The sequence below is a fragment of the Hylobates moloch genome, unplaced genomic scaffold (genome assembly GCF_009828535.3).
Source record: "Hylobates moloch isolate HMO894 unplaced genomic scaffold, HMol_V3 SCAFFOLD_3, whole genome shotgun sequence".
In the NCBI taxonomy this organism is placed as follows: domain Eukaryota; kingdom Metazoa; phylum Chordata; class Mammalia; order Primates; family Hylobatidae; genus Hylobates; species Hylobates moloch.
The window spans coordinates 57,501,356-57,518,362 of record NW_026652278.1 but is presented as its reverse complement, the minus strand read 5'-3'; the positions used below and the strand labels follow the sequence as shown (position 1 = coordinate 57,518,362).

At 36.5% G+C, this 17,007-nt stretch overlaps 1 protein-coding gene and 1 long non-coding RNA gene across 2 annotated transcripts in view; one reads left to right on the top strand and one right to left on the bottom strand.

Moving 5' to 3' along the window:
* Window positions 1-17,007, top strand: part of RTKN2 (rhotekin 2) — an 82,076-nt gene that overhangs the window by 39,153 nt on the left and 25,916 nt on the right. Inside the window, exon 7 of the mRNA XM_032138136.2 lies at window positions 14,215-14,309. Coding sequence (XP_031994027.1) covers window positions 14,215-14,309 — 95 coding nt within the window. The remainder of the gene's footprint in view (window positions 1-14,214; window positions 14,310-17,007) is intronic.
* Window positions 1-17,007, bottom strand: part of LOC131383063 (uncharacterized) — a 32,528-nt gene that overhangs the window by 417 nt on the left and 15,104 nt on the right. The window contains exons 3-4 of the long non-coding RNA XR_009212786.1: window positions 7,502-7,636; window positions 1,181-1,318 (exon numbers count right to left, since the gene is read on the bottom strand). This is a non-coding gene — a long non-coding RNA (uncharacterized LOC131383063). The remainder of the gene's footprint in view (window positions 1-1,180; window positions 1,319-7,501; window positions 7,637-17,007) is intronic.

The window sequence follows — 17,007 nt, the reverse complement described above, 5'->3', positions numbered from 1 at the left end:
AATATTACATTAAAGTGAGTCTTTGAAGTTTCTTTTAACCTACTACAATTTCCTGTCCTCTTTTTTTGTTGTCGTTATTTATTGAAGAGACTAGGTCTTGTATAATTTTCCATATTTTGAATTTAGTTGATAGCATCTTTGTGGTCTTTTTTTACATTTTTTTCTGGCCCTTGTATTTCCTATAACCTTGCAGTTAGATCTAGAGGACTGATTAGATTCAGTTCTCTTTTAGGGGAATAATATTCGTATTATTCGATGTACTTCCTACTAGCTTCTAGTAGGAGGCTTTGTCCCACTTTCAGTAATGTTAAAATTGATCGTGTTAAAATGTTAGGTGTTGCCAGCCTAACCCATCCAGTATAAAGTTCTCTCTCAGTCTTTTATCTAATGGTTTTTAACAGCCAAGGCTAATCATTTATTATTTCATTATGGATTATAATTTGGTGACTTTGTATATCTGTCCTGCATTCTTTTCTTCCAAACTGGAATTCTTGCAAAGAACGTGTCCTTGTAAACTCTCTGGATACAACTACAATAACATTGGTGGAGGAAACGGAAGAAAAAATGCCTGATTCTTCTGTTTACTAGATTTTAGAATATTAAGTTGAAACCCTAGCAATCATGGAGGTGATCAGTGTTGTTTTATTTGAACTCTTGAATTTTCTTTTCTTTTTCTTTTCTTTTTTTTTTTTTTTTAAGACAAGTCTGGATCTGTTGCCCAGTCTGGAGTGCAGTGGAGCTCTCAGCTCCCTGCAGCCTCAGCCTCCTGAGTAGCTAGGACTACTGGCACATGCTACCACGCCTGGTGGCTAATTTTTGTATTTTTCTTGTAGAGATAGGGTTTCACCACAATGCTCAGGCTGATCTCAACCTCATGGGCTCAAGCAATCCGCTTGCCTCAGCTTCCCAAAGTGCTGGGATTACAGGTATGAGGCCACCACACCCAGCCTTGAATTTTTATAATGTTTGTGTTTCAATCTGACATTCTCTTTGATGCCCAAGTTGTTCATCTTTGATCAGTGGGAAACCGTTAAGCTGACTTCTACATCCTTTGACACAACCTAATCTTTGACAGCTTTTTTGCTTTTTGACACAGTAAGATGTTCCCCTTTCGCCTTGTATTTTTCTGCCAAGACTTGGAAACACCATTTCTCCAAGGAGTGTGGTTTCCTTCAGATACCTTCTTTAAACATTGCATTTGTTTCTTCACAAATAGTTTTATGTTGATGTTTCTTTGGAACTCTGTTGATCAAGCTACATTCCTAGAATTTCTTTGCATGTTTCGTCGAGTTGGCTCTTCAGCATGTCAATAATTTTACTGTAATTATAAAAAGCAAAATATTTTAGGTATAGATACTAGAAACGCCAGTCATCAGAATTTAATGAAATTACTCTTTTCATGTGAGATATATTACATGCAAAATATACTTTGGCACTCTAGCATAGTGTCTTTCAATCTCTTTGGATTGATGCTCATGCTAAAAAAATACATTTTACATCGTGACTGAGTGCGCAGTTATGTAAGCAGATAGATTTTATGAAGTAATTCTTAACCCTTACTATTTACAATATAATTATCAGGCATTTTCTTATTCTTTTGCTTTCAGTTTTTTTAATGCTGTTTGTAAATCATTAAATTGACTTCATGACCCATGAATCGGTCCCAGTCCACATTCTGAAAAACAGTCATAGAAGATATCTTTCCAATATAAATGTCATTTAAAAGGAGTCAAGAGACCTTTAATTTTCTTCTCTTAGATCTAAGACCATCTTTAAAACTTTTCTGCATTAATATTATATCAAGGATTTGCTGGAAGATACTTTAATTCAGTCATATGGTGGTGGAATTAATTCTTTTTGATGATTAGATAATTCTATTTCCAGGCTTAAGCAGGTTTTAGTGCAGAAAGATCTTAGAGATAATTACCCAGTGCAATAATTTTTACATTTTTTAAGTAGCAAAACTCCTATTTTAAAAATGACAGGACCAGTAGTGTCTCTTATCCAACTACACTATATGGTAGAAAAGTTACATTTTTCCCTCACTTTCTCATATGAAAGGCAAAGATGTTCATACGCAATCATTTCTTTTTAGAAAGCTTTTCAGAAACATTTTTGTAGTTTCATGCACCTTTACAGCATGTAAAAACAATGAATGTACTTCTTAAACAGTTTAAAACTTCATTGTTTGGCCACAAATACTCAATTTTTAATTTCTGTAATTTCTTCTGTGACCCAAGAGAGATTAATTTACTCTCTGAGTTTTTGTTTTTCCTTCTGTAATAATAATACATAATAATATCTCAACTCCATAGGATAGTTACAAGATTTAATAATTCATGGATTTGGTTTAGAAAGGAAGCGTTTTGTAGTAAGCTCTGTTACCATTATGGTTACTATTTTTACTGTTCCCAGACCAGTGCTTTTTCTAGGCCTTTTTTTTTAAACTCATGCTAAAACTTCACAGTTTAGAAACTTGACATAGGATTATAAAATGTAGCCACATTTTTTCATTTAAACTACGTTTATAATTTTATAGGAGATCATTTAAATGATGTTAGAAACTATATTTAAGGCTGGGGGCAGTGGCTCATACCTGTAATCCCAACACTTTGGGAGGCCGAGGCAGGCAAATTGCTTGAGCCCAGGAGTTCATGACCAGCCTGGGCACCATGGTGAAACCCCTTCTCTACTAAAAATACAAAAAACCAGCCCAGCTATAGTCCCAACTACCCAAGAGGCTGAAGTAGGAGGATCACCTGAGCCTGGGAGGTTGAGGCTACAGTGAGCTGTGATCATGCCACTGCACTCCAGCCTGAGTGACAGAGTGAGACCCTGTCTCAAAAAAAAAAAAGAAAGAAACTATATTTAATCTATATTTCTTTTTGAAGCCTAGAGGAATTTTTGAGAATAAATTATTGTGCATTAAGTTCTTTTTAATAGACAGGCATATAGATTTTGGAGTGTCTATTTTCCCGTTCAGAATTTTTCATTCTATTTGGTTTATTCTTGAGTCCAAACACTAATTTTCTTTATGAACATTTCCCCCTTGAATCTTGCATGCCATTTGTTTATTTGATACCATTAAAGTTGGTCAAAAGATAAAATAAAACCTTTAACAACATTTCACAAATCATGTCCTTCTAATACCAGCATTCTGTTGACACTGTAGTATGAACCCAAAGTCTACTAGGTTAACTCATAGCTCAGGACTACTCTTACCTGATGCTTCCTTAACTGACCACTTCAGCACCATGGTAGGAGTTTAAAAATCAGGAGGCATAAGGGGATCAATTTTGTGTATTTAAGTGGTCTAGGTCGATGCGAAGATTTCTAATACAGCTTTTAATCTTTAACCAAAATGGACACATATAAAATGATAAAATTTTCCCTAGTAATATGATATGTGACCAAATATAGCCGTTCTTCCTTACAAGAGTGCATTTTTTAGACTACCATTTAAAGTAGCCATTTTTTTCATAACATTCCTCTTCCTCCAAAAAAATGTTGTAACAATTGGCCTATTTGATAGAAAAAAAAATGTAGCTGATTAAACTTTTGGGAACTCAATATTAGGGTTGGCTAAAAGGAATGAGTGTAATGTTTTAGAAAGAAAATGTTATCCTGACAAGAATGTTTTAAAAGTGAGGTCACTGTTGGTTTTGGAAGCACTGGCATTGTAGTTAGTCATGTTTTAAAAATGAAGCAACTTGAAATATCATAAAGTATTGTTTGATCTGAAAGAAGACAGTGAACATTTTTGGTAATTTTTAGTAGGCTCCTTGATAAGATTCATCTATTCATTTTATTGTGGAATTTAGCTTACTAAAATTCCTTTAGCCAGATTTTCCCAGTGCATCTAATAGCTGAATTAACTATTTTATGCTCCTTAATAACTATTTAGTACATTATTCTTTAAATATACATCATTTTAAGCAATCATCTTGTGAAAACTGGTAAAATTCAGCGTGGTTATTTTCTTGACAAAAGATGTATTGTTTCTTAAAAATAAGTCACTAATACTACATTTTATAATACATTTTAAATATGATTAAAGTTATAAAATGTGTATCCAAACACTTGTTCAGAATACATGGATTATTTATGTTTTGAGGAACGAGACTGTTAAAGATTTGGTGATGTGACAGATAATACAGTTTGTAAACATAACTAAGAAGTTACTCAACTATTGTATATAATTAAATCATTGTAGAAATGATTATTCAGCAATTATGTCATTTGATAAATTCAAAGGTTAATAGGTCCTTGCACTCAAAATTCTTCCAGTTTAGTAAAATGTAGTCACTATTTTAAAGGAAAAAGTATCCTAAACTATTTCTTAATGAGTTATAAAGTCAATATAATACAGTGGGGCTCAATGAGTTATAAAGCCAATAGGATACACTGGGGCTCTCTTTCCAGTATACCTCTTGCAAGCTACAGGCAAGTCAGTTACATTCTCCGAACATCAGTTTCTTCATCTGAAAATGTGGAACAAAATATCTGCCCTGCCTACCTCTAGCAGTTTTTTTTGAACCTTAAAAAAGATGTTGCTTGTCAAAGTGCCTTAAACTGCACATAGAGATGAAGTATGACAATTGCTGGCCGGGCGCGGTGCCTCACGCTTGTAATCCCAGCACTTTGGGAGGCCGAGGCGGGCGGATCACGAGGTCAGGAGATCGAGACCATGGTGAAACCCCGTCTCTACTAAAAATACAAAAAATTAGCCGGGCGTGGTGGCGGGCGCCTGTAGTCCCAGCTACTTGGAGAGGCTGAGGCAGGAGAATGGCGTGAACCCGGGAGGCGGAGCTTGCAGTGAGCCGAGATCGCGCCACTGCACTCCAGCCTGGGTGACAGAGCGAGACTCCGTCTCAAAAAAAAAAAAAAAAAAAAACCAAAGACAATTGCTTTGCATGCAGTTGATTCCTAGGGGTGGTTTTCATCCTGTTACCACTTAACCATATTAATCATTTTGTTAGAAAAATAATAGGCCCAGTGCAGTCGCTCATGCCTGTAATCTCAGCACTTTGGGAGACCGAGGTGGGTGGATCACCTGAAGTCAGGAGTTTGAGACCAGCCTGGCCAACATGGTGAAACTCTGTCTCTACTAAAAAAAATACAAAAAATTAATCAAGCGTGGTGGCGAGCGCCTGTAATTCCAGCTACTTGGGAAGCTGAGGCAGGAGAATCACTTGAACCCAGGAGGCAGAGGTTGCAGTGAGCTGAGATGGAGTCATTGCACGCTAGCCTAGGCAACAAGAGCGAGACTCCATCTCAAAATACAAAAAGAAAAAGAAAAAAAGAAAAATAATAGAAACTTGGAAGTAGAACCTAGAAGGAAAAAGTTACTCATAGTTTCTAAAACAAATACTTTTTATCATTTCAAGCTGATATTTTACTTTCAGGTTTTTAAATGTCTCGCTTTGGGGGATATTTAGATAATAATTATACTGCACATTCAACTTTCTTCAGAATTTATTACAGAGTCTTTACATAATTACTTTGATGGCCATATTATCTGTTAGTTGGCTATATCATAGTTTAACTGTTTTTAGAGGAGGCTATCAATTTTTTTCATATTGTTATGTGTCATTCATTGGAAATAGAGGTAAATATCTTACATATTAACCTTAAAGTAGTTAAAAGATGTCTTAGTCACAATCATTTCTTAAGGCCCAAGAAAAAAATTTAAACGTATAGTTTGGTTATCACATAATTTTAGTCAATTCTGCCACACAAATTGCCTTCTAAACATGCCGTCTCTCCAGTGCACCCAGTACAGATGCAGTGAATAACATAGTTTCTTCTTGTGCACACTAATAGCAGTGTTTAACATTCTACAGTATATTGAAATGACTCTTCCTAAAGTGAAGACTACTCAAATGTTTTTAGTGGTAAATGAGAATAAATTACAGTGTCACTCCTAAAAATAAAACCCAAAAGTGTCTTCATTCTCTTTCTTTCTGTATCCTACCATTTCATATATTTTTCTTGATAGAATTAACATACACGTGTTAAGAATAATACAAGTATTAGCCCATCTAATACCTTGACCTCTCAGTTTCATGACCTTGCACCAGTAATCTTGTCCTCTTTCGATTCAACCATCTACCCCGTGATTGTATTCTAGATCTTGTCATTACTAGTAATTGCATGTCCTCTGTAATCTTTGTAGTATGTATCCCACTCTCTCCACCATCTCCCACATTTCCAGTTTCTTCCCTTCATTACTCTGACTCCAACTTAGCTTAGAATACATAATTTACGGTTTTATCCTTTCCTAGCATCTCTCTTCTTTTGTCAGACTTGCCTTGGAAAAACTCCAACCTTGGTTAACTCCTACTTTTAGCTCCTTTGCACTCATGAGGAATAGATGAAGAAGCAAGAGAAAAACAGTTATACTTCCTGGTCTCACTTGAGATACGTAATCTAACCTTAAGCGGGTTCTCAGTATGACTGAGCAATTCTACTGTTTCTATAGTCTTCTACTTTACCTCTCTTCAAGGTAAGTATTTCACATGTTCTCCTCTCTAACCGCCAATATCCTCTCTCTGCCCCTCATTCATAGCTGATAACTTTGTTTCATATGTCATTGATATTACTGAAGTAATTGGAAGAGAAAAATATCCTCCATCCACCAAATCTGCCAGCCTACACACATCTGCCTCAGTGTTTGCTGTTTCCTTTCTTGTGAACTGCTTTCACCTCATCTAAGGCCTGTCTACTTGTGCACTAGATCCCACTTCTCAGTTACTCACAGTAGGCTTCTGCATGTTTCCTCCCCTCCTATCCTACATCACCAATTTAGTACAGCATCATTTCTGTATACTTATAAACATGCTGAAATACCTTCAGTTTCATAACTATCCTTCATGGAAAATAATTTTTTATTTCATAACTATCCTTCATGGAAAATAATTTTTTATTTCATAACTATCCTTCATGGAAAATAATTTTTTATATTCCTATCTCTGCTTCCTCTTCTGCCATTCTCTGTTGAACCATTTCAGTTGGCTTACCTCATGTTACCTCCATCCCGTCCTACAGAAACTACTCATCAAGGTCAACAGTGATCTAATGTTGCCACACTTGATTGTCAGTTATTGGAGTTCCTCTTCCTGGACCTTTTGGTATTAACACAATTGATCACTCACCTTGAAATACTATTTTTATATGCCGTCTAGAATACCACTTTCTTGATTTTTCTTCTACCTCAGTAACAATTTGTTCATTGCCTGTCTCCTCTGTTCATTGCTCTTCATTTAATGGAGTGCTTGTGTCCCAGTATTTGGTCCTTGGACTTCACCTAACTAACTTTCATTAAATTTCATGTATATACTGATAACTCCCAAATTTATATCTCCAATACCTATTCCTCTTCTAACTCCAGACTCATATATCCAGTTGCCTGGATGCATCTAGATACTGAAAACAATCTCAAATAATGCACCTAGATATCAAAAACAATCTCAAACTTATTTGCCCCAAACTGAATTCTTACCTCCTGTATCTGTTTCTCTGTCAGTCAGCCTCATTTCAGTTAATAACAATTCCATTTTTCTAGTTGCTTGGATCAGAAGCCTTGGAGATGTCTTTAATTCTTTCCTTGCTTTCACGTCCTGTCTTTGCACTGAAACTTAGAGAATATATCAGGAATCTGAACCATTTCTTACCACCCCACCACCACCATTCTATTCCAGGCCTGCAACAGCTCTTGCCTGGTCAATTGCAGTTGCCTTTAGTTGGTGTCTTCATTTTTCACTCCTGGCCTCTGTAGTCTGTTCTCCACACAGCAGCCAGAGGGATCATTTAATTTTGATACAAGTCAGATCATAGCACATGACTCTGCTCGGAACCTACCATTTGCTGCACATCTCACTCCAAATCCAGTGCTCCTTACCATGCCCCACCAGGACTGTGGTATTGACTGTCTGTCTGCCCCCTACTTACCTTTTGGACGTCTCAAATCACTCTGCCTCCCTCACTGTACTCCAGTCACACTGACCTCCTTGTTTGTCAAACACACCTAGCATGTATTCACCTTAGCCTTTATATGTATTGTCCTCTGCCTGAAATACTCTTCCTTCTGTTGTTCTTGTGGCTCCTTTCTTCCTTTCAGGTCTTCACTCAAGTGTTACTTTTGCAGATAGGCCTTCTTCTCCTTTGGCCATCTGAAATAGCACTCTCCCCTGACCTTAATCCCTTCACCATGCTTTACTTAGCTTCAGGGGCCTGATACAATTATATATGTTTCTATTTTTCTTCCTGTATAAGAGAGGAAAAATAGATAAATATATAAATGTATGTTTACATATTTATACATTCTCCTCCCCCATTTCATTGATTGTTGTAGTTTTAACACCTGGAACAGTGCCTGGCAAATGCAGGCACCCCACTTATTGTCAATAATCTTTTCTTGAAAATAACATATTCTGCCCTAAAGTGCTCACAGTGAGTCTACTTCCCATTATTTTAAGTGGGAAACGTTATAATGTGTTATCAACTTTAAACCCCCATCTAGTTATTTTTTTTGAGACAGAGTCTCGTTCTGTCACTCAGGCTGGAGTGCAGTGGCACAATCTTGGCTCACTGCAGCCTCCGCCTCCCGGGTTCAAGCGATTCTCCTGCCTCAACCTCCCAAAGTTCTGGGATTATAGGCGTGAGCCACCATGCCCGGCCTGCTTTGATTCTTTCTCCACAGTTTTCTTTAATACTTCAGTTTTTTGGGGATTCATTATGTGAACAATAGGGAAAAATAAGAGCTTATTGTGAAAGACACTATAGAAACTTGTTTAGAATAAGTTAATAATAGCACAGAATGGCCACTTGTCCCTCTCTTAGCTCTAGCAGCAGTAAAGATTTGTTGATACATAGTGAACTTTTGAAAAGCCTAAGTGTGAGTCTGACATTATACCAATTTAGAATGTAACTCGAAAATGTACTCATGCATTGTTTTGTTTAAAATGCTATGTTGAAATTTGGAGACAGAAACATAAATTTTCCTGTATAAACATTGACCAAAAACACTGGGTATAGAGAGTTATCTTTGGTTTGTAATGACTATATACTAAAAGCCAAAGGCATTCTCCAAGGGAGTAGTATTCTATGAAGTATGCTATTATTTATTGAAGTGCATGCATACATTGCATACTTACTAAGTGTGTGCATACAGAGACTTTATTAAAGATTTAGTAAGAAACAAAGGAGGTTTATGAAACATTAACACCTAGCACAAATAATATAAATTCCCATCAGACATCACTGTCTTCTATATCTCTCTTTGTCTCTCTCTCTCTTTTAATATACTCGTTGATGTTTTGAGATTTTACTGATTTGGAAAAAAAATCAAGAAAATCATGAAAAAAATTAGGATTACTAGCATAGAAAATACAGTTGTTGCTGGGTGCGGTGGTTCACACCTGTAATCCCAGCACTTTGGGAGGCCAAGGCGGGCGGATCACGAGGTCAGGAGATTGAGACCATCCTGGCTAACACGGTGAAACCCCGTCTCTACTAAAAATACGAAAAATAAGCTGGGCATGGTGGCAGGTGCCTGTAGTCCCAGCTACTCGGGAGGCTGAGGGAGGAGAATGGCATGAACCTGGGAGGCGGAGCTTGCAGTGAGCCGAAATCGCGCCACTGCACTCCAGCCTGGGTGACAGAGTGAGACTCCATCTCAAAAAAAAAAAAAAAAAAGTACAGTTGTTACTGAACATAAATTGACTTTTTATCACCACGAAGTGCCAGGATATGAAGTTCGTCACGAGAAATTCTAGGTATTTTGGTAAGAGTGCTATTTTAACATAAGTACCACAAAGGGAACTATAATGAAAAAAATGGAATGAGTGTAAAGAAGTCCTCCATGTTCTCACACTATAGATAAAACCCTCAAATCTCTGATGTAGATAACCAGAAGAAGGAGATTCATTCTGTGAAAAATAAAAAAAGTTGGATGCTAAAGTGGTAAGGACAGATTTGAATCACTAATGTGCTATTACAATAAGAAGAGTCACACATGAATTGCACTCAACTTTGATTTGTGTAGAGACGACTGGGCATTTTAAAGGAAAATGAGGAAATTGGGAGAGGTTGAGTCAGGCTCAGAGTTAGCTAAGTGAAAAGTTCCAGATAGCGGGAAGGGGGGATTGGTCCATGTGGAACCCACCTGGGTGTTCTAGCTGGTATTTTTTTTTTTTTTTTGATGTTTGCCTGCTGACAACTTTCTTTTTTTTTTTTTAATTATACTTTAGGTTTTAGGGTACATGTGCACAATGTGCAGGTTTGTTACATATGTATCCATGTGCCATGTTGATTTTCTGCACCCATTAACTCGTCATTTAGCATCAGGTATATCTCCTAATGCTGTCCCTCCCCCCTCCCCCCACCACACAACAGTCCCTGGAGTGTGATGTTCCCCTTCCTGTGTCCATGAGTTCTCATTGTTCAATTCCCACCTATGAGTGAGAACATGCGGTGTTTGGTTTTTTGTCCTTGTGATAGTTTACTGAGAATGATGTTTTCCAGTTTCATCCGTGTCCCTACAAAGGACATGAACTCATCATTTTTTATGGCTGCATAGTATTCCATGGTGTATATGTGCCACATTTTCTTAATCCAGTCTATCGTTGTTGGACATTTGGGTTGGTTCCAACTCTTTGCTATTGTGAGTAGTGCTGCAATAAACATACGTGTGTATGTGTCTTTATAGCAGCATGATTTATAGTCCTTTGGGTATGTACCCAGTAATGGGATGGCTGGGTCAAATGGTATTTCTAGTTCTAGATCCCTGAGGAATCGCCACACTGACTTCCACAATGGTTGGACTAGTTTACAGTCCCACCAACAGTGTAAAAGTGTTCCTATTTCTCCACATCCTCTCCAGCACCTGTTGTTTCCTGACTTTTTAATAATGGCCATTCTAACTGGTGTGAGATGGTATCTCACTGTGGTTTTGATTTGCATTTCTCTGATGGCCAGTGATGATGAGCATTTCTTCATGTGTTTTTTGGCTGTATAAATGTCTTCTTTTGAGAAGTGTCTGTTCATGTCTGGCCAGAGCAACCAGGCAGGAGAAAGAAATAAAGGGTATTCAGTTAGGAAAAGAGGAAGTCAAATTGTCCCTGTTTGCAGATGACATGATTGTATATCTAGAAAACCCCATTGTCTCAGCCCAAAATCTCCTTAAGCTGATTAGCAACTTCAGCAAAGTCTAAGGATACAAAATCAATGTACAAAAATCACAAGCATTCTTGTACACCAATCACAGACAGAGAGCCAAATCATGAGTGAACTCCCATTCACAATTGCTTCAAAGAGAATAAAATACCTAGGAATCCAACTTACAAGGGATGTGAAGGACCTCTTCAAGGAGAACTACAAACCACTGCTCAATGAAATAAAAGAGGATACAAACAAATGGAAGAACATTCCATGCTCATGGGTTGGAAGAATCAATATCGTGAAAATGGCCATACTGCCCAAGGTAATTTATAGATTCAATGCCATCCCCATCAAGCTACCAATGACTTTCTTCACAGAATTGGAAAAAACTATTTTAAAGTTCATATGGAACCAAAAAAGAGCCCGCATCGCCAAGTCAATCCTAAGCCAAAAGAACAAAGCTGGAGGCATCATGCTACCTGACTTCAAACTATACTACAAGGCTACAGTAACCAAAACAGCATGGTACTGGTACCACAACAGAGACATAGATCAATGGAACAGAACAGAGCCCTCAGAAATGATGCCACATATCTACAACTATCCGATCTTTGACAAACCTGACAAACACAAGAAATGGGGAAAGGATTCCCTATTTAATAAATGGTGCTGGGAAAACTGGCTAGCCATATGTAGAAAGCTGAAACTGGATCCCTTCCTTACACCTTATACAAAAATTAATTCAAGATGGATTAAAGACTTATATGTTAGACCTAAAACCATTAAAATCCTACAAGAAAACCTAGGCAATACCATTCAGGACATAGGTGTGGGCAAGGACTTCATGTCTAAAACACCAAAAGCAATGGCAACAAAAGCCAAAATTGACAAATGGGATCTAATTAAACTAAAGAGCTTCTGCACAGCAAAGGAAACTACCATCAGAGTGAACAGGCAACCTACAGAATGGGAGAAAATTTTTGCAACCTACTCATCTGACAAAGGTCTAATATCCAGAATCTACAATGAACTCAAACAAATTTACAAGAAAAAAACAAACAACCCCATCAAAAAGTGGGCAAAGGACATGAACAGACACTTCTAGCTGGCATTTATCAAAATTAGTCTCCTACCGTCTCACAGAGACTGAAAGACAAAGGCCCTGTTTTCAGCTCTTGGTTGGAACAAACAATAAATTCTTTTGTCAGCCTTGAGTTTTCTCAGGCAGGCACTTTAAGAAGACATCTTAGGGATGCAGGTTAGAGCTGCTAGAAACAATGCTAGTGTTTGTTCAGGTCCTTAGAGGCCAAGGTTGAGGCTTAGTTGAGTAAAGGACTCAGAGGATCGTGGCTAGAGCTTGGTCAAAAAGACAGCCTTTGTCCCTGGGAAATTAATATAAATCAGACCCTATCATTCCACTTTTTATCAACTTTCCTATTACACTTAGAATTAAATCCACCCCTCTTCCAGGCCTCACAGAGCCTCCAGGTGAGCTTATCACTCCCTGTATTTCCAGCCTTGCATTGCACCATGCTTGCTGCTTGCTTGCTGTGCACCAGCCACACTGGTTTTCCTTCAGCCCTTCCTTTGCACATACTCACTCTGCTTGGAATGTTTTCCTGCATTCTTTGCTTGGCTAGATTCTTTTATGACTGGGTAACTGTTACCTCTTCAGAAAGTCCTTCCCCAGTTCACCTACCTACCACAGGTCCTCAGTTTTCTCATCTCCTTTGTTTCTTTCATAGAAAAAGTTGCATTCCAACTTGCAAATGCTGGTATTTGGCTCATTCCTCTGCCTACTCTTTTTTCCATTCTGCCTGCATCAGAATGTAATGCTGGATCTTGTTTACCATTGAATGCCCATCAGCTGGCATTGGACTTGGCACATTTTAAGTGTTCAGTAAATATTTATTAAACGAACGGGACTCCTTCAGAGAAACATTTGTGTGAATTAAAACAAATAATTCGCAGATTTTTATTGACAAAGTATAGAGATAAACTTGCTAAGTTAATAACTTGCATCATTGAAAAATGTCATCTATTATATCTACATTTTTTTCTTTTTTTGTAGTAAAGCATTCTTAAATATATATTCAGAGGCATTAAGTACATTCATATTGTACAAGCATCACCACACTCCATCTCCAGAAGTTTTTCATCTTCTCAAGCTGAAATTCTGTACCTATTGAACACTAATTCCTCATTCTATCCTGGCAGCCACCATTCTAGATTCCATCTCTATGAATTTCACTACTCTAGGTACCTCTTATAAGTGAAATCATATAGTGTTCGTCCTTTTGTGACTGGCTTATTTCACTTAGCATAATGTCTTCAAGATTCTTCCATGTCGTAGTATGTCAGAATTTTCTTCTTTTTTAAGGCAAATAATATTCCATTATGTATATGTATGTGTATATACACACACACAAACACCCCACATTTTGTTGATTCCTTCATCCCTGGATAGACAGTTGGGTTTCTTCTACCTTTAGGCTATTGTCAATAATGCTGCTGTGAACTTGGGTGTACAAATATCTGAGTCTCTGCTCTCAGGTCTTTTGGGTATATATCAGAGTAGAATTGCTGGATCAGTACTTTTTTCTTATTTTTTGAGGAACCACCAAAATGTTTTCCACGGAGGTTGTATCATTTTACATTCCGACCAGCAATGTACAAAGGTTCTAGTTTCTCCACATACCAGCTAACATGTGTTACTGTTTTTTTTTGTTTGTTTTACTAATCTTAATGAGTATGAAGTGATACCTCACTGTGGTTTTAATTTGCATTTCCCCAATGACTAATGATACTGAGCATCTTTTTATGTTTTGTTGACCATTTGTCAACAAAAGAGAAATAGACATTTCTCTCTTTGGAGAAATGTAGTGCGTCAGAATGTAATGCTGGATCTTGTGCTGTCTTTGGAGAAATGTCTATTGAAGTCCTTTGCTTATCTTTAAATCAGGTTGTTTATTACTTGTTGTTGAACATACAAATATTTTGTATAGTAGTAGAAATACAAAAATACTTAAAACATGTCTTCTTTCTTACTATTAGTGGTGTAAGGTATAATTTGCTAGCTCACACTACCCTAACCTTGGAAAGTGCTGAGGATAGTTTCAAGACCCATAATCTGTCTATTAATGGAAATGGTAAGTACAGTATATATTTTACTTACTATATATATTGTGTCTGTATTTCTAATTATAGTATGTTCCCCTCAAGTGGATATCGTCTTAAATAATGGAGACATGAGTGATTCTGTTGGTTCTTTCAAATATATCTGTCCCTCTTCCCCAAAGGAGAAAAGTTTGTTTTCCTTTCTCTACACTGAGATGTGCTTGCAAGGCTTAGTGGGAAAAGAACGGTCTCGGGTATGCTCAATCCTTGTTTTTGACTTGGAATTTATGACTTCACCACTCTTCTAGCTGGAAATTAAAGACCTGACTTATTTTTAAATTTGAAATCAAGGAAGCCAGCCTTTCTGTTAGTAGGAAGCAGAGAATGTAAGAACGAGAAAGTAGGGTTAAATTATCTTAACCTTTTTCTCTTTGGATGGCAGTGGTAGTTATAGTTTATCCAAAATAAAGATATAGGAAACTGAAGAGGGGGTTTAGGTCATTAGGAAGATTTGTAAAACTTAGCATGAGCACTTGCTACGCTCCCAGGTTATTTTACTCATGATGAAAAAATATGGAGCAGTGCTGGTAAGGCAGTTTGGAAGTATGATTTGGGTTATTTACTTTTGTTCATTTTCTCCAAGCAAAATAAATAAAAATATGTGGTAAATGTCCTAATTATACTTACTGTTGTAAGGACTGTGGCTCTGTACTGATAAGATTGATAATGTTATACCAATATTTTTTGTTTCACAATGAGAAATTATGTTAAAAATAGGGAAAAGTTCATGAAATGTAAATATGTAGTTTAAAAAATAATTATGAGGCTAGGTGTGGTGGCTCATGCCTGTAATCCCAGTTCTTTGGGAGGATGAGATGGGAGGCTCACTTGAGCCCAGGAGTTTGAGACCTGCCTGGGTAACATAGTGAGACCCTATCTCTACAAAAATAAAAAGAAATTAGCCAGCCATGGTCATGTGTGCATGTAATCCCAGCTACTCAGGGTACTGAGTTAGGAGGATCGCCTGACCCCAGAAGTTCAAGGCTGCAGTGAGGTATGATTGTACCACTGTTGGCCAGCCTGGGCTACAGAGTGAGACCCTGTCTCAAGAAATAGAACATGTCAAGAAATAGAACATTACTACCACTCCTTTCCCTCAGTTACCCTAGGTGTACCTATGTCTCCATTTTTATGGTATATACTTCCTTGCTTTTCTTTATGGTTTTATTAATACCATCTTTGTGTGCTTCCCTAAATAGTATAATTTTGCCTGATTTGAACTTTGATATGGAATCATGTTGTCTTAGTAATTTGCTTTTTGTTCATCTTTCAGTATGTATGCTTTTCGTTACTTATAGTATCTCATTGTATGATAATATGTATTTATCTCTTAGACTGATTTAATTATTCTTCATAGTTACAGGGTTCTTCAGCTTTTCTATTTCTTGGGTCAGTTTCAATAAGTTATGTTTTTATAGATATCTACCCATTTAATCTAAACTTTGAGATTTATAGGCATTAAATTTTCTGTAATGTCCTTATATCTATTGAATTTCTGCAGCCTCTGTAGAATTGTTCCCTCTTTTCCATTCTGATATTTGCTTTCTGTACCATCTCTGTTTTTTAATTCTCATTCTTGTAATAGATTAGTCAGTTTTATTCATCAGTGTGTTCCATATTTGCTAATTATTTGTTAGAAGTAATGATTGTAGTCTATATACTTTATATTACTACAAGAGGTGTGATAAAATCTCCTTCTGTGATTGTGGATTTTTCGACCCATAGTTATATCTATTTTTACTGTATATAATTTGAACCTTTGTTATTTGATGCATGTACGTGTTTAAATTGTGTATTTTCTTCTTTTACCTCAAACTGTACTTATTTTTATGTTACAAACATGCCTCTTCAAACAGCATTATATTGGATTTTAATTTTTCTCTAATTTGACAATCTTTTTTTACCGAAGCTTTTATTCCTTTTGTATTTAATATCAAATAGCTATATATTTGGGTTTAAATCTATGATAACCTGTGTTTTCTATTTGTCTCACCTATTCCATGGTTATTTTTTTCTTGCCTTTTAAGGCAACTTTTCCTTGTTTGAATTAAAGCTATAAATCCTTTTTCTCGTTTTTTAGAATTTACCCCTAAAAATTTCATTAATCATAGTTATTAAAAACTAAACTTAAAAGATAGTTTTGTGCTTTTCTCAGACAATACAAGGACTTTAGAACAGTGAAACTCTTTTCCCTAACCTATGTGCTATTGTTATATATTGTAATTCTTTTTTTTTTAGTACTTATTTAGATTTAATACTTATTTAGATTTACCTACATGTTTCTATGCACTACTTGTATCTTATGCCTTGCATCTGGGATACTTTTCCCTCTGCTTGAATTATAAGCCTTAGAATTTCTTTTAGTGAGTTATGCTGATATCAGACTTCTTTTTCTTTTTGTTTATCTGAAGATGACTTTATTTTGCCTCATTATTGAAGATATTTCTTAATTCTGCAGTTTTAATTTTCTCTTGTTGAATATTGAACATATAATTCCAATATTTTTGGCTTTTGTTATTTTATTATAAATGTTGTAAATCATTTGCCAGTGTGTCACCACTATGAGTGTAATCTTTTTATTTCTTTTTGCCTTTGGTTTTCTAAAATTTTACTATGGTATAATTAGGTGTAGAGTTTATTTATGCTGCTTGGGGTTTCTTGAGCTTCTTT